Here is a 23,279-nt window from a genome sequence, read left to right as displayed (position 1 = left end):
AGCATGTGACGGCAAGCATGTCTCGCAACTTCGGCCGCAAGCTGTATGCTATGTTTAGGCAATCAGCAGGTCCTCTCGCCTTCCGTGACGTTCAGACGAGTCTCAGCACCTACTGGGCAGATGTCGTAAAGGCTCATCATCCCAGCGCCAGTCCGGGTCTCTTTGTGCGAAATTACCGTGTCAATGTTTCTTCTCCCCGGTCGTCGCGCCAGCTCAGTAAGAGATTTGCGTCCGGCGGCTTTCTGGTGCTGGGCTTATCACCGAACTCAGCCGCCACGGTTGAAACGGGTGCATCATGCGCCATCGCTTCCGCAGAGAAAATTGTTTCGACGCATGTTCCTCGCTGCTACACGCACCCAAGGCTCGTAGGAATTGCTCGACAGGCGTGGAGGCGGAGTTTACATACGTCCGGAAATGAGAGCGGCAAGGCAGCCGGCAAAACGAATGAGCAGACGGCAGAACCGGCGGAGCGGTCTACGCAAGAATCAACTCCAGATGGGGGGAAACGCATACCCGCCGAGGAACATCATGAGTCGTCGCGGTTAGACCAATTTCGAGAACGGCTCCCCAATCTGAGTCAAATACATCGACCTACAAAGGAGGAACTATTGGCAGCTGCGACCGGTTTTTGGTCGCGGCTACGAATTAGATTCAAGTGGTTCTCGATCCGGAGCGTAAGGCCATTCAATCTGGATGAGATCAGCGCGCTGTTCTCCTGGGTGCTGCTGGGCCATGTCCTGTGGATCATCTTGGGAACAACGACGTTTTTCTCTCTCGTCATTCTTGCAATCAACACTGTTTTTGCACAAGGTTTGGCTTCCCGGAGTTCTCTTCTTTTCCGCTAGGGTTTGTGTTGACCGTCGCTAGAAACTCTTGCTCGCTGGGTCGGGAACTATCTGACCAAGTCGTCCGGGGTCCAGGTAGTTTTTGAGTCTGCCATCGTGCCCAAATGGAAAGACGGTGTAATTACATTCAAAAATGTCTTCGTATCACGCCGGCCCGGTCAGGGAAGTGGCCAAGTAAGCAAAGGGTCGTCCAAAACCGCTGCTGCTGTTGCGGCCACCACTGCGAAAGAACGACCCATCGATGAGGTTGCTCACGGTGATGTCACTGAGGAGGATACTAATTATACTCAATTCGACCTGTCCATCGACACGGTTAATGTCACCTTGTCTTTCACTAAGTGGTTTAATGGCAAGGGTCTTCTGCGGGATGTCGAGGTCAAGGGCATCCGAGGCGTTATTGACCGCTCTCATGTGCGGTGGAAGAACGATGATGCCGATCCCAAGTCCTACCGTCATGAGCATAACCCGGGAGATTTCGAGCTTGATTCCTTTAAAATGGAGGATCTCTTGGTCACGGTCTACCAGCCGAACAACTTCCGACCGTTCTCCGTCAGTATTTTTTCCTGTGACCTGCCGCAGCTGCGGAAGCAATGGCTCTTTTACGACTTTTTGTCCGCCAATATGATGTCCGGCTCGTTCGACAACTCCTTATTCACCATTCATCCTCGCCAGACACACAACCTCACCGGGGCCAAGCTGAACACAGACGGCTCAGAAGGGGGCAAATCCAGTTCGTGGAAGAAACAGAGTCGGATCCGAATCGACGGGCTCAACATTGACCATCTCAATCGTGGCGTGGAGGGCCCGTTCTCCTGGATCCATGAAGGCACCGTCGATATCGTCGCCGATATCATGTTTCCGGCCGAGAACGACGAGAGCCTGGCCAAGGTTGTCGCTGAATTCTACGACCGACTCGAAGCCACCGTCTCGAATCGGCACCTGTCCCGCCAGTCCCGGGAGACGTCAAACGAGGAGCGAGATTCATCTCCTTCCACGAAGACGAATGACGACAGCACGCGATTCCTTGTGACTGACTTGCGAATCCATCTGAACAACGTCCGCGCTGTGGTCCCGCTGTTCACGCCGGATTTGTCCTACATCAACAACGCTCTCATCCGACCCATTGTCGCCTACATCAATTCCCGGCGGACATTTATCCCCATCCATTGCCGACTGGTCAAGCCGCTGTCTGATTTTGACGGCAGCTGGACGATCTTCGACAGCGGCTTAATGAACGATCTCTCTGCCGCGGTGAGTATGCCCCTCCTGAACTCCATTTTGCTCGCTCTGCTAATCTGTATCCGCAGACCTACGACGCCTTTGCCCGCGATGTCATGGACGAGCAGGCGCGCAAACGACGGTTCAAAAAGGTCGGCTTCTGGTCGTTACAGCTCGCCGCACAGGCGATTTTCCTGGGCATGGCAGGAAATATCATTTAATGCTTTTCTTTTCTCTTCTCTGCACGTGTACGAGTATGAGGGTGTGATATCTGATTGATCTTTGCTTGTTCTACGGAATTCCGTTGACGACGTCCATGGCCGTCTTGGGAGTCAGTGGCGTATGTGCTGTATTATAGGAGCTCGGTCTGTCTTGTGTCATGGTCGAGGAGTGATGGGATTCAAAAAAAAAAAAAGAGAGAGAGAGATTCTGCTAAAGAAAAATCAGAAAAGTCTCTTCTGGCCCACTGGAAAGTCCGTTTTCCTCCATCGTTCCTTCCGCAACCGGTTCTTTTCATTTGCAGAGACATCTCCAGCTCTGACGCAGGGCAGGAGCACGTCATCAGGGTCGTTCCTTCCCGTTGAAGCGATAAGGCCGTGACCCCATTCATGGTCAGAAAATTTCCGAGCCGAGGTCCACTGTGGCTCTGGGCGGTCCGGGGGCGAGTCCTTGGAGATCGACCAACAGTTCGCCTTTGGAAGACCCTTTTCGACTCGTGAACGGCCATCGCAGCGGTCATGTGACCTGCTCGGAATAGAGAAATTCCGGGAAATCACCTGCCCAGCTGATGCGGAGCTGAGCGCGCGGCTCGAAGTTCCGCTGGAAGTCTGGACCTTGGAAGGAGCCATACGCTCCTGAGGCTCGGCCGCATTAATAGAGATCTTCATGCCAAGTCGGGTTCTCATAAATTCATTGCTACTCGTAGTCCTCCCAAATATAGACTTGCAGATGACCAAGAGGAACACGTTTCAAGACTCGTGTCTCCAGTGCACGTTCGAACACCTGCTGTGGAGTCCTGGAGACTGGAGTTCCTGCACGATGCAACCCCGCCCGGAGTCCAAGCTTCAGCACACCACCCCGAGTAACGTGCACCTCGCCCCTAACTAAGTGAACAAGCACAGACACCCCTGGGATATATGGTATTGTACAGATGCATGTAATGGACTTGGGACAGAGTCCCGAACCTGACGGATTGGCCTCGAACTCGAGCCTGACGCACGCCGTCCGGCGCCATTTGCATGCGGCCGTTGAGGGAAAAGAAAAGAAAAAAAAAAAAGGACAAAACAAATCCAAGCGCACGTAGAGCTCCTCCTGTCGGTCCACCAGAGGAAAATGAGCATGCATGGGCCATTCAAATGCCAAGAGGCTAGTAATTAACTCTCCTCCGCGGCACCAATAGACTTGCACATCTTATCATGACCAGCATGCAAAGAAATTTTAAACTCCCCGACGGCGACGGCCGTCACAGCAATTACTGTAAAGTTTCCTCTTTCCGGCATTTTTAGGGAGTGGAACGGTAATTCGCATTGGCCTGTGCTCCGTCCTTGCAGCGGACGGAGCAAAAGGACACCCCCAGGTGAAGGGACCTCCGGAACGGGCCAGGAACACCCCCTGTCTCTGGTTGGCCTCTTCAACTCGTCCTTCCGACCGAGTCCTCGTCCGGCGGACAGCGAGTAGGATCGTGAGGTGACAGATTTTGCCTTTTCCTTCCCGTCTCACTCGATATCACTTTTCCCCCCCGCGACATTTTGGTTTCTCATGTCCCCCTCCCGCCCCTAACGCCAATCGCAGTCCGCCGTCTGATGCTCTCCGTCTCGACACCGGACAGCCAATGTCGCACCCTTCGCCACAATCGGCTTCAGACAATGCGCAGTCCCTGTCGCTTCAGACTGGTTGGCCACGTCCTCCACACGCCAGCCAGCCCAGCAATGAGTTACCCCAGCATCAGCCTTCTGCATCCCCGGCCATGAACAGCAGCAGCAGTAGCAGTGGCCGTCCCACTGGGCTTGGGTCCCCCGATGTCCCCAGCCAAGCCCTTCAGCAGCCCTCCAGTTCCGCCACGCCGCACCGACCGAATCCTTCCCCGGTGCGCACCAACTACACTCCGTATCGCAGTCCGAATCTGCAGGGCCAACCGCCGTCCAGCTCGTCCCCGGCTCAAGATTCCCCCAGCTCGGCCATCGCCAGCTCCCCCGTCGATCGCAATCTGTCCGGCCCGACGTTCGCCGACTCGCCGGGCGCACAACGATCGGGATCGCTCTCCTCGGGGCCCTCGGTGACTACAGAAGTGACAAATCCGCCGTCGGAGCCGGGGCACGGTGCGGCCTCTCCAGAGACCTCCGCCAACGGCGAGTCCCGCTCATTACCCGACACAATCAGGCAATCCGGCTCTCCCACCGCTTGGCCTTCCATTCCCAAAAAGGCTGCGGGACGTGCGGCCCAACGCATGATGCCGCGGACTTCGTCCATCGACTCCGCTATATCTTCGCTATCGTTGGGCTCCCATTCCCACAAGTCGTCATTCGATGCGAACTCCGTGACGTCCGCCGATATTAACAATCTCATCGCAGCAGCTGGCTCTGCTGAGGCCTTGATCCTACACTTGTTGAAGGACAAGCATCATGCGTCCTCACAGAATGAACAGCTCTGGCGGCTGCTCGAGAAGCAGAGGGCGTTGGTCCTAGGTCTGAATCGGGACCTGGAACGCGCACTCAAGGATAAGGAGCTATATCGGAAGAAGTTCAAGGAGCTGCAAAGCCAGCTCCATGAAATGCGATCGCGGCTTGCTGCAGCCGAGGAGGCCAACGCGCGCAACGCCGCCAACCAGCCGTCTGCGCAGTCCGCAGCGAAGGATGGCGCCGGTCCAGTACGAGACTCGGTCCGCAACTCGGATGTGTTCCTCATCCAGTCCAATGCGGAACCAGCTCCGAATGAGACTGCTCCGGATTCTCGGCCCTCAACGTCCCCAGAGGACGCCGCCGGCCAATCGGCGGGACCAGAGCAGTCGACGAACGCGGCGACTCCGCCGGCGCCATCTCGCAAGCCTCCGCCCGCACCGTTGGATCTTGGTCGAACTCATGGCAAGCACATTCCCACTGATTCCATTAATGATTCCCAGTCAGAATCTAACTATGATGATCACTCAATCTCGGATGAGGAAGAGCGTCGTGGTCGACGAAGGACAAGGGAAGAGGATGACAGAGAGAGAGAGGCGGCGGCACTTCGAGAGCAAGAAGCACGCAGCCGATCGAAAAAGCAGTCCAAGCAATCGAGCGCTGCTCCAAACAAAGACGCTGACTCAACCCTAAGCCCGTGGAGAGCGGCCGCATCGCCCTCGCACTTAAACCATGGCCAGTTCCCTAGAACTGACTCACTGGCCGCGATTGTAAATTCAGGTCCCCGGGATCCGTCACTCCTGAGTGATCGCCATGCTCCTCCCACTCCTGGCTTGCCCAGCAGCCCACGGCCGGCTGACCGTCCCCTCGGGTCTCCGCTTCCACGACAGCCGCGCCAGGGAACGGCGATCATGTCTCCTCCGTTGTCACCCAAGAGTGCTACGCATGGCTCGATGGCGGCCCATCACGGAACGAAACCCCCAGCCTCCCCTCACGTGGATAACGCGCACCGTCAAATTCCAACTATTGATCCTTCCGTGAAGATTGACAGCCCCAAAACGCCGTATGGCGTCAACCGTACAATATGTCAGGATCTGGTCTCGGAAGAATACCCGGGTCTCCTTCTGCCGCCCAACGCCCTGCCGTCAATCGAGGTCAAGGTAGCCTCATCTCGTCTTCGTCCAAGTAGAAGTAGCTATTTCGGCGGCCGGCCCAACGACGAGGACCCGGTCTTCGTCCTCAGCGTGTTCTCGCGTGCGAATCGAGCGGAGCTGTGGCGTGTTGAGAAGGCCATTCAAGCTCTTCCGCAGCTCGACCAGCAGATCCGGCAAATGTGCGATTTCAATGGAAAGCTCCCTGATCGATCAATCTTCAGTGGGCATTCTCCCGCGAAGATCGACGCGAGACGGGAAGCCTTGAATTCGTATTTTGAGACCCTGCTTGACACACCCATGTCCGAGGCAGCAGCGATCGTTGTCTGCCGCTTCCTGAGCACGGATGCGATCGAGCCACGGGACGATGAATCGGCGCTGGTGAAGGCTAATGGCAAGACTACGCCGCCGGAGCTGCTTCGAGGACCCGATGGTAAGCCGTGGAAAGAAGGATGGCTGACAAAGAGGGGCAAGAACTTTGGCGGCTGGAAGTCTCGGTACTTTGTGCTGCATGGTCCAGAGTTCAAGTACTATGAGTCACCTGGTGGGCCTCACTTGGGGACGATCAGGATTCATCATGCACAAATCGGAAAGCAGGCGCAGAGCGGTAACAACCAGTCTCCGTCTCGCCTCGATGATGACCACGACAATCAGTATCGGCACGCGTTCCTTATCTTGGAACCCAAGAGGAAGGACCCGTCGTCGTTCGTCCGCCATGTCTTGTGCGCCGAGAGCGATGAGGAGCGAGATGCATGGGTCGATGCGCTCCTTGCGTACGTGGAGCCTCACTCAGACGAGGAGCAGAAGGCCACGCAGAAGTCTCACTCCGGAAAACACTCCACACGGTCCCGTCTCTTCAGCGGTCGGAAAAATGGCAAAGGGACCGATAGTCCAGATGTAGAAACCCAAGACACCGTACAAGGATTCAGCTATGACGACGCTGTGCCGGCCGAGCCACCGATGTATGGGCCCTCGTATGAGGCAGCAGCGAAGACATCGACCGAGATCAACGATCCCAACGGACAGGGGAGCAGGGCGATTTCTGGTCCCACCAACGGAGCTGTCATTCAAGATGCCGGAGCATGGGGCAACAAGACAACGTCGGTCAAGGAAAAGAAACGCAGTATATGGGGCTTTCGTACGCGGTCGACGCTAGACCTGCTGAGTCAATCGCAGGAAAATAATGGCAGTTTGGGTGGAGACCGAGCGGCCGCCTCGCGGCCGCCGGTCTTTGGCATGCCCCTAGCTGAGGCTGTTCAGTACTGCGGCCCCAACGGTGTGGACGTGGAATTGCCAGCGGTAGTGTATCGGTGCATTGAGTATCTCCGAGCCAAGAACGCCGCGTCAGAGGAAGGCATCTTCCGGCTGAGCGGGTCGAACGTGGTTGTCAAGGCGTTGAAGGAACGATTCAACGCGGAGGGTGATGTCAACTTTTTGGCTGACGACGAGTATCATGACGTCCATGCAGTAGCATCGCTGTTCAAGCAGTACCTACGTGAGCTTCCGACGTCGGTACTGACGCGGGACCTCCACCCCGAATTTTTGAGCGTGCTAGGTGAGTTTCGTGCATTTAAACATGTCGTCGCCGTACTAACTGGATACCAGAATACGATGACAGAGAGCAGCAATTGGCGGCGTTCAACTCCCTGGTGCACAGGTTGCCACGGGAGAACCGAGCTCTACTAAGCGCTATCTCCAAGTTTTTGATCGAGATCGTCAACAATGCGGAGGTGAACAAGATGACAATTCGGAACGTGGGCATTGTCTTTGCTCCGACGCTGAACATCCCGGCGCCTGTATTCTCCATGTTCTTGACCGACTACGAGCGCATATTCTGCGTCTCACCAGACGGTTCGCAGCAGGCCGACGCGTATGGGCGGTCGTCGAGCGCCGAAGGCGGTTTGCCACGCCATCAGTCCGCGCCGGATGTCTCGGCTCCCTCGCAGGACGAACAGATTCATCAGCAGAGATCGGCATCGCAAGAGGGGTGGGGTGGGCGAGACATGAGCTATGGCCCGGGGCCAACGCAGCGCATGTTGAATCCAGAAGACACATTGCGCGCAACCAAGGCGAAGAGGCGAGAGAGCTCCATGCTCTTCATGGACATGGGACATCGCCGGCCTTCATACCCACAGCTTCGTGAGGAGGGTAAGTTTTTCTCTTTGAATCCTCTCTGGTTTTGACTCAATAGGCTGACGTGGTCAAGATGCGATTGCCGAGGAGCCTGTGTATGAGTGATTTTTGATACATTATTTCATCAATGACTGAACGCGCTCAATTGAAAGATTGGCCCCCAGCCTGGTGGCTTCTGCCATTGCATTTTCCAGGAGTGAGCAACGAGTATTTCCTAATCATTCACGGAGTCTCGTTGAGGTTTCTTTTTGTTGGAGGTTCTTAACCAGGATTACTGGGATATACCCTTGTTTCTTTTACTTTTTTTTTTTTCAGGTTCATGGCTTGGCTATTATTTATGGCTATTAACTATGACGGGCAACAATATGTTGTCTTGACTTCTTCTATTCTTCTTGTGAGATATTGTGTTTCAGTATGTACCGAGTGTTTGGCTTTGTTCTGACGGGCCAGGGCCAACACGACGATTTATGAATGAACTCTATCCTTCTTTTTTTTTNTTTTTTTTTTTTTTTCCATTCATATCATTAGAAGATCAGTCCATCAGTAGATATTAGGTACAATAGTCATGAAATACAAATGAAAAAGGTTAGAATCTTCTCGTCTTCTCCCCCTTCCAGAGCCCCAACAACTCTCCCGTCTCAGACGTCCACTCCCGAACAGCGTCCACCAAGGCCTTGGCCATTCCAATCGGCTTGGAGCGCTTCTCCGGCCCAACAGAGAGACCCCCTGCTGCAGAATCCACCCCTTCGGCGCCCGCGCCGCCCGCGCTAACCGTTGCCATCGTCGGCAAGACATTCTCCCCGGCACTCAAGCTGACAAACAAGGCAAAGGGAACGAGCCAGACGCAGAGGCCGAAATACGACGCCACTTCGGTAAACGTCGGCACAGTCTCGTACTCATAATACGGTCTCCTCCACGCGGTGGGATCATTGGAAGAAACATGGCTAGTGCTCCGACGTAATTGTGGGTTAGAGAAGTAGCGGAACCCAAGCCAGTGGTTTAGACAGACAAGTGCGCAGGAGAGAAGGAACAAAGGGTCTGTGAGTCGCACATAGGGGAATCGGCGGAGATTGCTGGCGTAGATGATGTGTGAGGCAACGCCCAAAAGGCTCAGCCAGAAGGGGAAGCCATCGATGAGCCAGAGGAGGGTTATTACGGTGATGACGCCGTAAATGAGGCGCGTGAGGATGCGTTTGGCGAGGACGGTATGTTCTTCGACGAGCTCGGAGAGGTAATAAAGACCGGATGCTATTATACATTATTGTCAGCGGAGGCGTACAAATTCAATAATGGCCTTCGTGAGGGTAGAAAAATGTACCGATTGCCAACGTCAAGAAACAAAAGCCAACCACCACGCCAATATACCCGACCAGAGGAAGAATCCACATTGTGACGACCACAAGTTCCTGGGATCCTATCGAGGACAGTAGAGTTCGAACTGACTAAAATGTCCTCAGTCTATAAAATCTGTTCGAGAAGCTGGCATTATGAACTCGGTACAATCGACCAGGCCAATCAGTCCATGACGAGGTGTTGCTGGCGCAAGCTGGCCGAAATCAGGCCGTGAGGTGATTGGAGCTGCTGCTTGCTAGATTTGGAAGGTAATTGACGTAAATGTCTGCCGACTAATCCGGATCCAGTTTAGACAGCCCAATCTTGAGTTTATCAACGCCGAAATTCTTGATAACGAAAATCACAATCCTCACATTGTTCGGCAGATTGACTAGGCTGTATAGACACAATGTCGCGCCCAGAGGAACAAGCGTATGCTTTATTTTACCCCGTATCTGGAGTTTAACGTTGACAAAAAAGTTTAGGCCCCCCGACCTCTACTACAACGATAATGAATCCCTCAAGTACACCACGTCCTCGCGCATTCAGAATGTGCAGGCGGAAATGACATATCGCGCGCTGGAGCTGCTGGATCTGAAATCTCCCTCGCTAATCCTCGACATCGGCTGCGGCTCTGGCCTTTCTGGAGAGATCCTCTCGAGCGTGCCGCCCGAAGAAGGCGGCCCACACATCTGGGTCGGCATGGATATCTCCCCTAGCATGCTAGACATTGCCTTGCAGCGGGAAGTTGAAGGCGACCTCCTTCTAGCAGATATTGGCCAGGGCGTGCCCTTCCGTCCGGGTACCTTTGACGCTGCCATCAGCATCAGCGCCGTGCAGTGGCTCTGCAACGCCGAGTCGAGCGACGTCTCCCCCGAGGGCCGTCTGCGCCGCTTCTTCGACGGTCTCTACGCTAGTTTGCGCCGCGGCGGCCGCGCCGTCTGCCAGTTCTACCCAAAGAACGACGCCCAACGTTCTATGATCAGCAGCGCCGCCATCCGCGCGGGTTTCGGCGCCGGTATCCTCGAGGATGACCCGGGGACTAAGAATGCAAAGACTTACCTCGTCCTTACTGTCGGTGGTGGCGGTCTCTCCGGCGACATTACCGGCGTGGTCGACGGTATGGATAACGTCGACATCCTCGATGCGCGCAAGAGGGAGGCCCGCAAGAAGCAGATCGTCAAGGGCAGTAAGGAATGGATCCTCAAGAAGAAGGAGCAGATGGCCCGCAAGGGCAAGATTGTCAAGCCAAATTCAAAGTACACTGGGAGGAAGCGTAGGCCGAGGTTTTGATTGTGGTGGGTTGTTTGACGCGATTGTTCCATTTGATCCGAATCATCCATTGTGGTTGACTTTGGCCTGCGACGGCCAACCCATTTCCGAGTCACCGGACTCGCGCCGTGACCAGCGCCACCTCAAGGTGCGCACCAAGTCCAGTCCAGGATTTGCGTCCCAGCCCAAGGCTCGGGTTCGATGCAGAGATTATGAGCTTCATGGTATACGAATCAATGTGCATACTCTATTGTTGATATACCGTACATATCCAAACAAACAAAAGAAAAAAAAATGTGCGACAGCATGTAACGTTACAAAAAGAAAACGATCGTACCGTAATGCAAATCCATCATGTTCGTTCTCTGCGATAACCGCTTACAGAGCCTCCTCCATCTTGTCCAGCACCGCCCGCGTAAACTCGTGCGTGGTGGCCGTGCCACCCAGATCCCGCGTTCGCCATTTCCTGTAGGCTGTTAGAAGAGGATCAATTGGGTCAAAAATAAATCTGATAACTCACCCTTCGGCAATCACATCGTAAACTGCCTTGGAAATACGGTTGGCATGGTCATCCAAACCCAGATGGCGAAGCATCATCGAGCCCGACAGAATCATCGCCGTCGGGTTAGCCTGGTCCTTGCCCTTGATATCCAGACCAACGTGACGGCAGCCCGGCTCGAACACGGCAACATCCCGGCCCATGTTGGCGCCAGGCACGATACCGGGACCGCCGACCAGCGCGGCACCGATATTGGACATGATGCCACCGTACAGGTTGGGCATCACCATGACGTCGAACTGCTGCGGGCGCGACACAGCCTGCATGGAGGCATTGTCGACAATCATATCGTTGACTTCCAGCGTCGGGTAGTTCTCGCCGACCTTCTTGACCGTGTTGCGGAACAGACCATCGGCCAGCTTCATGATGTTCGCCTTGTGGATGCACGTCACCTTCTTGCGGTTGTTGGCCAGCGCGAAGCTGAAGGCGAACTTGGCAATGCGCTCGGACTTGGCGCGGGTGATGATCTTGAGCGACTCCACGACGCCCTGCACGGACTGGTGCTCGAGACCAGAGTACTCGCCCTCGGTGTTCTCTCGAATGATGCACAGATCCACATTATCATGGCGCGTCTTGTAGCCGGGAATGTTCTTGATCAGGACAACTGACGCGTAAATGTCCAATTCCTGGCGCAGCGCGACGTTGAAGGATTGGTGGCCGGAGCGCTCCACCGGCGTGAAGAGAATACCCTTGAGACCGATCTTGTTGCGGCGCAGCGACGCAATGGACTCCCGGAACAGCTCCTCGGAATGCTTGTTGCCCGTATCAACGCCGCTGACGTCGACCTGCTCCCACTCAATGGGGACATTGTCGGCCTTGAAGATGGTCTTGACCGACTCGGCCACTTCAGCGCCAATTCCGTCACCTAGAGTTCCAATTGTTAGTTTCCGCGCGACTCCGGCTGGCAGTACGTGTGCGCACCTGGAATCAGCGTCACCGTGTACTTTCCGCCATACTTGGTCGGCTTGAAGATGTCGGACTGAAGGGTGGCCATTGCTATCGCGGGAGCATCCTGTTAGCGCAATTCCAACCGCTCAATGGAAAGGAGACGCATACATCGCGAGGCGATCCATGGCCGAGGGCCTGTTGTGGCCGACAGGGTGCTGCGGCACAGGGTCTTTGAAGAAGAAAACCCTAGTTAGTCCGGATTTCGCGCATGGCGGAAGACTCCAACTTCTTACCCGAACAGGCGTCGCAAGGCGCAGAGACGACATGGCGGGCAGGTGCACACAGGAAAGGAGCGATGCAAAGTCACGGGGAAAAATAAAAAATAAAAATTAACAAAAAAAAAATTCAAGAAGAAGCAGATGTCCCTGTGGTGACCGTCGCAGATGCCAAACTGGGTCTCAATGCGGATTCGGAAGGAACGGCTCAGCTACTACTTGCGAGAATCGGAAGTTGCAGCCACCACAATTAACGGCAAGAGCCACCCTGCAGCTCTTTCCTCTGCAATGGACTGAGAGGGATTAGTCGAAATGGTCGGTGGACGGGACACTCGGCAAGCAGGCGAAATTTTCTCCCATCTTCCAAGCTGGAGAAAGAAAATGAGATCATGGGGTGTGCACCCCGGAGCTCCCGAAGGGCTTAGTCATCATCGGATCTCCGATGACGCCGAAAAGCTGCTGCCGATCGGGAAGTTACCGAAAATGGTGCAGCATTGGAGCTACAAGCTCCCTCTGTCCGACAGCTCGATTCGGGTTTGCTTGTGAGGATGCTGCTCGGGTACGATCTAGACCATTGGAGAACAGGCTCCGCTGCAGGGCATGGTTCTTGGAGTTCTTGTGATTATAATTTCCGACAGGCTCCAGTTTGGTCAAATCGAGGCATATTAAGACATGGAGTATGAGCTCCAAGCACCGTGCAAGCACTGGGGCATTGACACCAATCCATCATTCGTTATGGGATCGGCTCTCGAATGAGAGAGGCCGTCGCAGTTCTGGACATGAATTCGAGTTGTCGTCCGGTCCATTGACAGCTCTATTGAGCGCCTTTTCCGGGACTCAGCGTCTCCGCAAAACAACGGACGATATCTATTGAGACCCCAATTCGGAAGGATCCTCACGCCAGGCATTCATCGCGTTCCATGATGATTATGCCCCGTGGGCCAGGGCCATGGCCCCTTATGAAGAGCCTCAATGGGCTCGTGTGTCCTGGTTTTCTTCGTTTCCAGAGAATGTCGTTCTCGTTCACGATGGACGAACGCCTATTGATCCCGGTAACGAATTAGCCTTCAATCCTGTCAATAATAGCCATGTGTTCTTCAGAGAGCTTGGCTTTCTTTGATCGCGCTGCAACCATGTTTCTTCTCTGATGGTAGATCGCGATCTCACATCAAGAAGGCCAAGTTCCCGCTTGTTCTCTCTTTCAAACCTGCGACGCCATTTACCGTCTTAGACGGAGCAGCTTCGGAGCAGCTTGAAGATCATCGCATACCGACATCAACGGTCATTGATACAGAATCCACTGCGATGAAAATGGTTGCTGTATTCACCCAGCTGGTCCTGACGACTCTGGCCTTGGAAGCCATGGCATTGCCATTGGCAGATCCAGACCCTCGGCGGTGGTGCCATTTTCCAGGGCAAAACTGCTTCAAGAGAGATATACAAGGAGAAGACTTGCACGAGAATACTGAAGCGGAGACGACCTAGTTTCATTGCCGTCAGTCGTCCCGAGTGAACGCAATGAACAAACTGATTGATGTACCAGAAGTCTCGATCTAGCAACAAGAGCATCATGCTCGCCATTCCGTCGTTCCGTCGGTAACAGCTCAACTGAATTCGGCGTTCATGCTATCGAACAAAAACGAAAAGAATCAAGAAACCAACGAAACTACCACAGTAGCCCTGATGTCACGCTTCGAGGCTTCATCGTCCAAGTGGTGTAATCACGAGAACTGCCGCCAACGCTAACCGTTGAAGCGCTCCTTCTGAGACTGTGCTGCGTTTATGAGCATGTGCTAACGACGGTTTTCATGACGTATCATGTGTCGCTCCTGACGAACGCCGACGGTCTACCTTTTTGACTGTCAATACGTTCTTTTGCATATATGTTCATCTGTATTTTTTAATGCGTGCTATTTATGGCTTATGTCGGTGAGAGCTGGTTAACATTTTCTATGGCATATATTGAATTTTGGCACCTAGGTATCTCCTGCCCCGGCCTCGATGACAAGCATAAACTCAGATGAACACCTAGAAATTCATCACAGTAGCCTCTGCAAACTGTCTCATCTGCTCAAACGCCCCGTACTGAAACTCAAGCGGCTTGACTCCACCCAACTCCCACCAGCCCGCCGGATTATAGATCGGATCACGAGAGGGAGCGTATGGAAGACCCGTCGTCGGCTCCGGAGGAGGTGTGCGAGTTTGCCTTGGGGATAGGCTTGTGCTAGAGTGAGCCTGCTCTGCAGCCAGACTCTCGTAGCCAGCGGTCATATATGGCTCTGCCTCGCTGCTGGGCTGAACCCCGGCATCGTCTTCCTCCATGGCATCGGACATGGTCAGATCGCCCGCAGATTCCTGACGAGTGGCCGTGTTGGCTTGATCTCTCTGTGATGGCGAAACATGCTCTGATTCCCTGTTGAGGTGTGTCAGCAGATAGATGTTACTCATACTGAGACGGAACGAGTCATACCGGGATTGGCTCGAGCTTGGATTCGGGCTTTCTACTGTATTGCTCACGCTCCGACGGCGGTACAGGGGTATGCTATGGGCCGCTGAGGAAGCAAATATCGGCGTGTCGGCCTGGGTCTGGACTGGTGCCGGTGCGGGATTCTTTTCCCCATCGGTAGAAGGAATGGTACGAATGTCCCGCTGCTCAAGTCCATGTTCCGAGAACAAAGTCACCAGGTCGTCTTGGGCTTTGCTCAACGCTTCCGGGTATGTCAGACCGCACTTTTATTCTCCTTGCGTTAGCTTTTTTTTGTTCTATGTACAGGATGCTACGGCGACGGATCGATCATGATTGGATGAGGAAAATCAAATCTGATCGGAACGCCGGTGGAAGGACAAGAAACAACCTGATGACAGTAAGGGTTCTCCCTGAAGGAGGGGATTGTTGAAATAACGTTTGTGTGGTATCTGCACCAGGGGCATTGGTATGATGTAGTCAAATCCATGTTGAAGGTCAGCGGTGGCGACATATATTCACGAGGGTCAGGTCAAGTTCTCGGAAAAAGGATCTTAGATACACAAATTCATGGCAAATGGAGGCAGGGAACGAAGTAAATATAAACCACAATGATCTTCAGGAGCTTCAAATCCGCAGCAACGCATATATTTCTCTCTGATGACTCGGCATCCCACCCATGGTGGGGAGAGAGGAGATGAATGGTATCGATACGCTTAGGCTTGTCGGCCCAATATCAAATCAGAAAAACCTAAAACTTTTGGGCCTCAAGGCATCTGTCTCTGCTGTCGGCCGCAGTGGCCAATCTGCATTTGAGACCAGATCAGGCGTCATGTTTGCGCATGAGACTGGATTGATGTCAATTTATCGAATCTGCTCTGAGAAGCTCGAGTGTCGTTTTTAGATGTGATAGACATAATCCAGCAGCAGCACCTAAATGTCAGTTTGAATAAAACTCGCTGAAAAGCGTCCACCGGCCAAGATATCACTGGTAATGTTAATCATAGGCTCAACATCTGCATGCCGCAGAATCCACAGCTCAGAGATCCCAGCTTCATGGATCTCTCTGGTTACATAATCTCAGTCACATGGAGAGTTTGGGGAGTTGGACCTGACTGGAGCTGCGGCACGTGATCACAAAGGGCTCGTAGGCAGAACAACGGTGACGCGAAGACGGCTGGAAGCTCCAGTGTCGACCAGCAGCTTCAAGTTTACCCCCCAGTTTGATTGTTTCCTCTCTCAACCGTTCTCCGGTGCAAAGTATATCGGGGGAATCTCCTTTCTACCGTTCTTTTCCATTCCGATAATATTGGCCATTGGCCTAGACAACTTGTAGACATCGTCCACAGAGCTTCCTCATATCACTGACTAGCTTGCCATGGTCAGATACGTTCTCTCTCTCGCCCATTGCAGTTGCTAATTACAGAGAACAGACGTCAATCGGCACGGGTTACGATCTTACGAACTCCGTCTTCTCTCCCGACGGACGGAACTTCCAAGTACGCAAATCACCTCTCCCCGCGTTTGTTTTGCTGCGGCTGGATAAATGCTGATAGACCCGATGCGGTTGCTGACTAGGTCGAATACGCCGTCAAAGCCGTTGAGAATGGAGGCACGGCTATCGGAATTCGATGCAAGGATGGAGTCGTCCTGGCCGTTGAGAAACTCATCACCACCAAGCTCCTGAAGCCCGGTGCGAACAAGAGGATAGCAACAGTTGACCGGCACATTGGCATTGTAAGGCCTTCGCGAACCCCGTCCCGACTGCTACGGGGCTAATTCATGGTTAGGTTTCGGCCGGCTTGGTCCCCGACGGCCGACACTTTGTTCTCAGAGCGCGCGACGAGGCCGCGTCCTGGAGAAGAATATACAAGGGCCCCATCCCGACCTCGGCCCTAGCCAACCGACTCGGCGGGTACGTTCAGGCATACACGCTATATTCGAGCGTGCGCCCGTTTGGAGTGACCTCGATCATTGCCGGTTGGGATTCGGAGGCGGAGTTGCCCGTGGATGGCCAAGTCGGCGATGGTCCGTCGACGGGAGGCGGCGGGAAGGTCGAGGGTACCAAGGCTGGTGGCCCTGGCTTGTACATGATTGAGCCGAGTGGCTCATATTGGGTATGGCATTCCCCAAAAAAAAAGACACCTCAAAATGGGGCACTAATAAATGATGTGTAGGGCTACTACGGCGCTGCCACCGGCAAAGGCCGACAAGCAGCCAAAGCCGAACTGGAGAAACTCGACCTCGCCTCTGGGAACTTGAGTATCTACGACGCGGTCAAGGAGGCCGCACGCATCATCTATGTCGCCCACGACGACAACCAGGACAAGGACTTTGAACTCGAGATGACGTGGATCAGCTCTCTGGACGGTCCGACAAAGGGACGGCACGAAGAGGTGCCCAGGGAACTCGTCGAGGAGGCCGAGAAGGCAGCCAAGCGGGCACTGGAAGTGGACGATGACGAGGAGGAAGAGAAGAAGAGCGAAGGCGAGCGCATGGAAGAATAAATCCTAGTCATTTTTCTCGGAACGTGCACTTTGACGACCCCAATTTTTTCTTTCCAATCACAAATAGATTGTTACAATCTCCCATATACATTCCCCTCCCCAGTAATCGCTTTAAACCCATCTCTATATTTTCGTAGACAAAAACCATTACAGAATCCTCCCTTCCGACCACCCCCTCCTCTTAACCGCCAACTCCACCGCCGCATGTCCCCAATCCTCACCATGATTATGCTTATTCGGCGAGTCTCCCAGACCTGCCCTCTCCAAGCCCTGCTCCTCATTCAGCAGCGTCAACACGCCAAAAATCACCGGCACGCCCGTCTCCAACTGCACCCGCATCAACCCATGACTGACCGCATCGGCAATGTACTCGAAATGCATCGTAGCACCCTTGATCAACACGCCGATGGCAATCACGGCGTCGAATGGTGCGAGGGCGCGGTTGTTGCTGGACCCGGCGAGATCCACTGCGGAGGATGTCGCGGAGGAGAGGAGGTCGGTTGCGCCCGTTGTGCGGGAACTTGCAGCTTGGACATGGGATGCTTGAATCAGACTTTTTTTTTTTTTCAATTCATATTGTCAGTTACATTGTCTCACTTTGATGTTTCCTGCGGATAGGTAGGATAGTGGGGGGTGGAGGGGGAGGAAATATACCGCTGCGTCGCAAAGGGAAGCTCATAACTCCCCGGAACACTCTGCACGGTGATGTTCTGCTCCTTGACACCGGCAGCCAGGAGGGTCTTTTTGGCGCCGTCAACGAGCGCCTTGATGATGGCTTCATTCCATCGTGCGTGTACGATGCCGATGCGGAGATCGGAGCCTGTCCCATGGTTAGTGAGGGGCACAAATGCAGAACAGATTAGAATGCTGAGAGCGTCAACTGACCGTCAAACTGCTGGGGAGCACCGGGGCCTTTGATGGAAGCCATGGTTTTTTAAAGACTGGGGGAAATTGGGAATTCAAGGCTCAGTTAAAGGGTACAAAAAAAAACAAGGTCGTTCCCCCGCTATTGATACTAAGGTCCGCATGCGGGTACCCCCACCGATGGAGAGAGCTCTTACGCCATTGATTCCGCAGATCCAACCCGCGTACAGTGAGAAGCTACGATTGGAACACAAACTACTGTACCATTCATGGAACCCAACCCTATATCAAATACCCTAGTAGAAACAATTCACGAAACAAAAACATCTCCGATTGTAATCGTATCCTCATCGCTCCAGGGGTATCCTTTACTCGACAGTCACAGACTTGGCCAAGTTCCGCGGGAAGTCGACGTTCAGACCCGCACCGACGGCCAGCCAGTAGGCAATCAGCTGCAGCGGAATGACGTTCAGCAGACCCTGCAAGCAGTCGACCGTCTGCGGCACTTCGATCTTCTCCGTCTGGGAAGCCGGGAACTCCGGGTCATCCTTGTTGCAAATGACAATTGGCCGACCGCCACGAGCAACGACTAAACACAGTGAGCAAATGCACTGACATACGGATATTCGAGATCGAAGGACGACTCACCTTGTTGATAGGCATTGAGCGACTTGGAGAAGAGCTTGTCGCGAGTCAGGATCATGATGATCGGAAGGTTCTCGTCCACGAGAGCCAGCACACCGTGCTTGAGCTCACCAGACATGACAGCCTCGCAGTGGAGATACGAAATCTCCTTGATCTTGAGCGCACCCTCCAGGGCAGTGGCGTGCTGGGCACCACGTCCCAAAAGGAGCAGGCTCTTCTGGTCCTTGAACTTGGTGCACAGCTCCTTGATGGAGTCGTTGAGCTTGAGGATCTCGCGGAACTGATCCGAGATCTTGGACAAGCCAATCATAATCTCCTCGCGCCGCTTCTGCTTCGACGCACGGTCCTCACTCAGAGAAAGAGCAAACATGACCATGGCCACAAACTGCGACGTGTACGCCTTGGTGGACGCGACACCGATCTCTGGACCGGCGTTGATGTGGACACCGCAGTGGGTGAGCAACGAGATCGAGGAACCGACCACGTTGACAATGCCGACCGTGAGAGCGCCGCGCTCCAAGCAGTATCGGAGGGCCATCAGCGAATCGGCAGTCTCACCCGACTGCGAGACGAACACGCACGTGTCGTCACGGAAGACCGGCGCCTGGCGGTCCAAGAAGTCCGAGGCCAGCTCGACGGAAATTGGAATCTCAGTCAGCTCCTCGAAGATACCACGCACGGCCATGCACGAGTGGTAGCTGGTGCCGCAGGCAATGAAGATGATTCGTCGGCAGCGACGGATGGTGTTGATATACTGGCGAAGACCACCAAGAGTGACCTTCTTGTTCTCGACGTCCAATCGGCCACGCATGGTGTTCACGACAGACTCGGGCTGCTCGAAGATCTCCTTCTGCATGAAGTGGTCGTAGTTGCCCTTCATGATCTCCTGCAGCTCCAGCTCAATGGTCTGGATGGCACGGACGTTGGAGGTGCCATCATCCTTGGTCAGCCGGTGGATGTTCAGCTGGCCCTCGTGGATGTGAGCAATGTCGTCGTCTTCCAGGTAGAGCACCTTCTTGGTGTGCTCAACGATGGCCGACGGGTCCGAGGAGAGGAAGAATTCGGCGGGTTGCGGAATGCCGTCATCGGACAGGAAGGCCCGCGACTGCGACCGGTGCAGGAGCGACTTGTCCGGGGGCGCCAGCAGGTTGGTGGCCGACTTCTTGGCGGCCGCATTCTGCGAGGCCTGCTCAGCAGGCAAAGCAACGTCCTCGGAGTACTCGACATCGACGAAGTCGACCTTCATCTTCTTCGACGTCTTCACGCCAATGACGAGGGGCGAACCCTTTCGGGCCGCAATGACCTCATGAGGGTAGTGCACGGACTTGAGGAGCAGACCAAAGGCACCCTCGAGCTCCTTCACCACGGCCTTGGCCAGGACGGTGAAGTCAATGTCCGGCTGCTGATCATACAGGTACTTCGCCAGCTTGGCAATGCATTCCGTATCCGTCTCTGTTTCGAAACGGTAACCCTTGCTCTCCAGCAACGACTTCAATTCCTTGTAGTTGGTGATGATGCCGTTGTGGACAATCGAGAATTCCCAGTTGGGGTCCGATCTAAGGATCGAATGTTAGCGTCGTTCGCCGAGAGCCATGGCTCGCGTAGAGAGAGAACTCACCGGTGAGGGTGGCAGTTGATCTTGGACGGAGGGCCGTGAGTCGCCCATCGGGTGTGAGCAATCCCCGCATGCGATTCGAAGGTCTTGGTCAGGTCCAGGTTCGCCTCGTCGATGGATTCCTTCAACTTGGCGACCTTTCCGACCTCCTTGAAGGCAAGGACTTCATTTTTCTTGTCACCGTCGATGGCCAGACCGGCGGAATCATAACCACGGTACTCCAGCCGCAGCAAACCTAGATCGAACCATTAGGTGGCTGTTTCATTTTTCCAACAACATCGCCGCATTCACGCACCATTCACCAGGGTGTCGATAATGTACTTGCGGTCTCGCTCCACGAGATAGTTGATGTAGCCAAAGATTCCACTGCCGGTCGAATTCGAGTCAGCAATCCGCCTCTCGTGCAACGCACCACGGCATCCATCCACGGGACGGGGACGTACCACATGGTTGCAGATGGGAAGGAAAAAAACGATTAAACGCAACGACTGTGTCGACGGAAAAAGGTCGAGTCGAGTCCTTTTCTAATCAGCGACGGGCGCAGAATGCAGTGACCGGCACAGAACCCGGCGAGGGCGATCGAGGCAGGCGGTGGAGAGGGACCAGTGGCGGGCAGGGAAGGCGCAAGGCGGGGAAGGAACCAGTGCGGGCTGAGCTCACCGACAGGGAAAGAGCCACCGAGCCGCGCGCAAGGAGGAGGAAGGGGGCAATGGCAGAGAGGTGGACGAGAGACGGCAGGAGCGAAGCGAGGGTCGAGGCAGGAGCAGAGAGAATGCAGCAGCGGGCAGGAGCGAAGCTTGGGACACCCAACGGTCTAGAAGGAGCGGACCTGGTGATTTTAAAGTCGCTCTCCGCCCACGCACGCCGACGGGTGGCTCAAAATTAGCAACCGCTCAGGCCAACAGCCAAGCCCGAGACTTGTCTCACAAACAGACTGCAATTTCGGCCCGACCACGCCAATTGCATGCAAAACCACATTCCCCAGCTTCTCCTCGGCCGGATCGGGCCCATGGGTCGTGGCGGGTGCGTGCGATTTTCTCTGGGATGCTGACATAAGCCACCCACACGCATTAACTAGTGAACAGGTCACTAGTGAGGGCGGCCATTCGCATGCATAGCTGCCAGAGGAGCACGCCGAGAGCCCCTTGATGATCCGTGGCTGCGGAGCTTCCCTGGTCGCATGTCTACATATGCGGAGTGGAGCCGAAAGTGGCGGTGTCGTGGCTATTTTTGCCAATGAGAGGATCGCCGGTCGTGGATCTCTGTCTGGCAGTTAGACCAGTTGGTCCCTGGAATCCAACGCCTGTCAGCCGCAGCGGCGGGCCATCGGATTCAGATCGCACGGTTGGTGGGCGCTTAGTGGCCAATTGATTATTATTGTTATTATTTACTGTAGTCGGGAGAGATGCAATTTCGCCAGTACCTGCAGTCAATCGCCCTGCCATTAAACTCAATCGGGTGGAGGAAGCCACCAGAGCTGATCGTGTTGGATCGCACTGATTCATGACGGACGGGCCGACGGCAGAACTCGTACACCTCCCTCCCCGAGGGGGAGTTTGCACACTCCCTTGTCCCAAGCTCAAGTGGATCCAATAAATCAGTCACTAGTTCTTCGCGATGATGGTGGAATGCCCCAAAAGCGGACCTGATGCTCCTCGGACTCGTACTGCGCGGAAAGGAGGAAGAGCGCAAGAGCTATTCTTGTCTTAGCCTAGAAAATAGGGATCCATCCCCCGAAAAGGCGAAAAAGGACGAAGCCAAAACTACGAGCAAGAGAGGGAAATGGAGAAGAGCTAGGTTATTTCTAATTTCTCCCGTCGTTCATATCGTCAATGCGCTGGATGCCGTGGCCGAGAGGGTAACTTTATTTCCCAGTCCAGAATCCCGCTGATGATCGAGGAGGATGCGTGTGATCTGCAATGGTTGGCCGACAAAGCGGACGGCTGCTGCGTTTTGACAGTTGACACTCTGCGTCCGATTCGGAATGAAGGAGCCGAGAGGCTAATTTTATACAAATTTGTCATTTATGGGTACAGACTGGGCTGAGCGGGCTCTTCCCTCTTTCTCAGCTCCATCGAGCAGAGTTCTCTCAACGCCTTTGTACGAAGTTGGTTAGTTACCTATGAGCAGGAACTGTCATTATGGACCGCGTGGGCGTTGTGCGGCGGTGCTTTGAGGGCAAAGCCGCTTGGCCGAAGATTTGAAAGGGCAAGACATCTTTCCTGCCGTTAAGGTTAGACTACGGAATGAACCGCCTGTCCTTTTTGTGTGCATTCCAGATTGCAGGGATCCAACTCTAGGGTCAAGTCCCTTTCCCCTGCCAAGCGGCCTAATGCTTTGCTGCTGGCCTGCAAACTTTGAATCTATTGATGTCCCAAACTATTCAACGGCCGGACAGGGGGCATTCGGCTTGATGTATCCTAAAATACCATACGGTGGCTGTCTTACGGTGGCCACCCTGTGCGGGGCAAAGGCACTAATCGGTTCTGGTACTAGTGAGGGGATGCTCTCCTTGGCGTTCTTGCGACCTGCATCACTGCATTGTGCCGATAACAACATCTTGCCACATCAAAAGAACACACCATGGCGGACACTCCTGGAGGTGACATGGATTTGGCAAAGGTATCAATTGCCCCTTGTTCCTGAGTCGGCCCTGGCATGTCCTGACTGATCCTGGTTGGCAGGTGCTCAGAGAACTAGCTAGGTATGGTTCTACCGTGACTTCCCTCCTGTAAAAGAATCGTTGCCTCTCCCACCTAACCACGCTTTCTTGTAGAGGCGAACAGACAGCCTCGGCGCTCGAGAACCATCTGTCCAGCATCGAGAACAAAATCGACGAGCTCCTTTCCATGGTGGAAGGGAACGAATCCCTGAAACAGGATGAAACGTCCAATGA

The 23,279-nt window shown here is 54.3% G+C and overlaps 12 protein-coding genes across 12 annotated transcripts; 5 read left to right on the top strand and 7 right to left on the bottom strand.

Annotated features, from left to right (window-relative positions):
• Positions 1–17: 17 nt before the first annotated feature.
• On the top strand, positions 18–2,284 carry VTN49DRAFT_3763 (uncharacterized protein; the record flags this gene model as incomplete). The annotated part of the gene is made up of 3 exons (XM_069411634.1): positions 18–810; positions 868–2,096; positions 2,153–2,284. 3 exons carry the CDS (start codon positions 18–20, stop codon positions 2,282–2,284), a joined length of 2,154 nt encoding a protein of 717 aa, XP_069268233.1.
• Positions 2,285–2,506: 222 nt separating this feature from the next.
• Positions 2,507–2,950, bottom strand: VTN49DRAFT_3762 (uncharacterized protein; the record flags this gene model as incomplete). Its single annotated transcript, XM_069411633.1, has 1 exon — positions 2,507–2,950. The coding sequence occupies one exon, from the start codon at positions 2,948–2,950 to the stop codon at positions 2,507–2,509; it is 444 nt and encodes a 147-aa protein (XP_069268232.1).
• A 944-nt stretch (positions 2,951–3,894) lies between these two features.
• Positions 3,895–8,067, top strand: VTN49DRAFT_3761 (uncharacterized protein; the record flags this gene model as incomplete). The annotated part of the gene is made up of 3 exons (XM_069411632.1): positions 3,895–7,384; positions 7,435–7,977; positions 8,036–8,067. The coding sequence occupies 3 exons, from the start codon at positions 3,895–3,897 to the stop codon at positions 8,065–8,067; spliced, it is 4,065 nt and encodes a 1,354-aa protein (XP_069268231.1).
• Positions 8,068–8,548: 481 nt separating this feature from the next.
• Positions 8,549–9,350, bottom strand: VTN49DRAFT_3760 (uncharacterized protein; the record flags this gene model as incomplete). Its single annotated transcript, XM_069411631.1, has 2 exons — positions 8,549–9,210; positions 9,281–9,350. The coding sequence occupies 2 exons, from the start codon at positions 9,348–9,350 to the stop codon at positions 8,549–8,551; spliced, it is 732 nt and encodes a 243-aa protein (XP_069268230.1).
• Positions 9,351–9,703: 353 nt separating this feature from the next.
• On the top strand, positions 9,704–10,587 carry VTN49DRAFT_3759 (uncharacterized protein; the record flags this gene model as incomplete). Its single annotated transcript, XM_069411629.1, has 2 exons — positions 9,704–9,726; positions 9,780–10,587. 2 exons carry the CDS (start codon positions 9,704–9,706, stop codon positions 10,585–10,587), a joined length of 831 nt encoding a protein of 276 aa, XP_069268229.1.
• A 357-nt stretch (positions 10,588–10,944) lies between these two features.
• VTN49DRAFT_3758 (uncharacterized protein) lies at positions 10,945–12,339 on the bottom strand (the record flags this gene model as incomplete). Its single annotated transcript, XM_069411628.1, has 5 exons — positions 10,945–11,032; positions 11,087–11,990; positions 12,047–12,121; positions 12,182–12,242; positions 12,307–12,339. 5 exons carry the CDS (start codon positions 12,337–12,339, stop codon positions 10,945–10,947), a joined length of 1,161 nt encoding a protein of 386 aa, XP_069268228.1.
• Positions 12,340–12,456: 117 nt separating this feature from the next.
• On the top strand, positions 12,457–12,834 carry VTN49DRAFT_3757 (uncharacterized protein; the record flags this gene model as incomplete). Its single annotated transcript, XM_069411627.1, has 2 exons — positions 12,457–12,544; positions 12,596–12,834. 2 exons carry the CDS (start codon positions 12,457–12,459, stop codon positions 12,832–12,834), a joined length of 327 nt encoding a protein of 108 aa, XP_069268227.1.
• Positions 12,835–14,316: 1,482 nt separating this feature from the next.
• VTN49DRAFT_3756 (uncharacterized protein) lies at positions 14,317–15,266 on the bottom strand (the record flags this gene model as incomplete). Its single annotated transcript, XM_069411626.1, has 3 exons — positions 14,317–14,701; positions 14,759–15,018; positions 15,144–15,266. 3 exons carry the CDS (start codon positions 15,264–15,266, stop codon positions 14,317–14,319), a joined length of 768 nt encoding a protein of 255 aa, XP_069268226.1.
• Positions 15,267–16,130: 864 nt separating this feature from the next.
• On the top strand, positions 16,131–17,259 carry VTN49DRAFT_3755 (uncharacterized protein; the record flags this gene model as incomplete). The annotated part of the gene is made up of 5 exons (XM_069411625.1): positions 16,131–16,133; positions 16,186–16,251; positions 16,331–16,489; positions 16,543–16,869; positions 16,930–17,259. The coding sequence occupies 5 exons, from the start codon at positions 16,131–16,133 to the stop codon at positions 17,257–17,259; spliced, it is 885 nt and encodes a 294-aa protein (XP_069268225.1).
• Positions 17,260–17,406: 147 nt separating this feature from the next.
• On the bottom strand, positions 17,407–18,187 carry VTN49DRAFT_3754 (uncharacterized protein; the record flags this gene model as incomplete). Its single annotated transcript, XM_069411624.1, has 3 exons — positions 17,407–17,812; positions 17,914–18,079; positions 18,145–18,187. The coding sequence occupies 3 exons, from the start codon at positions 18,185–18,187 to the stop codon at positions 17,407–17,409; spliced, it is 615 nt and encodes a 204-aa protein (XP_069268224.1).
• A 304-nt stretch (positions 18,188–18,491) lies between these two features.
• VTN49DRAFT_3753 (uncharacterized protein) lies at positions 18,492–20,831 on the bottom strand (the record flags this gene model as incomplete). The annotated part of the gene is made up of 5 exons (XM_069411623.1): positions 18,492–18,712; positions 18,772–20,324; positions 20,387–20,618; positions 20,679–20,749; positions 20,827–20,831. 5 exons carry the CDS (start codon positions 20,829–20,831, stop codon positions 18,492–18,494), a joined length of 2,082 nt encoding a protein of 693 aa, XP_069268223.1.
• A 27-nt stretch (positions 20,832–20,858) lies between these two features.
• VTN49DRAFT_3752 (uncharacterized protein) lies at positions 20,859–23,234 on the bottom strand (the record flags this gene model as incomplete). Its single annotated transcript, XM_069411622.1, has 3 exons — positions 20,859–21,197; positions 22,832–22,919; positions 22,966–23,234. 3 exons carry the CDS (start codon positions 23,232–23,234, stop codon positions 20,859–20,861), a joined length of 696 nt encoding a protein of 231 aa, XP_069268222.1.
• Positions 23,235–23,279: the final 45 nt, after the last annotated feature.

The sequence above is a fragment of the Thermomyces lanuginosus genome (assembly GCF_041956635.1).
Source record: "Thermomyces lanuginosus strain ATCC 200065 unplaced genomic scaffold VTN49scaffold_29, whole genome shotgun sequence".
Taxonomy (NCBI): Eukaryota; Fungi; Ascomycota; class Eurotiomycetes; order Eurotiales; family Trichocomaceae; genus Thermomyces; species Thermomyces lanuginosus.
Note: the sequence above shows the minus strand (reverse complement) of the source record. Positions and strands in the feature narration are given on the sequence as shown.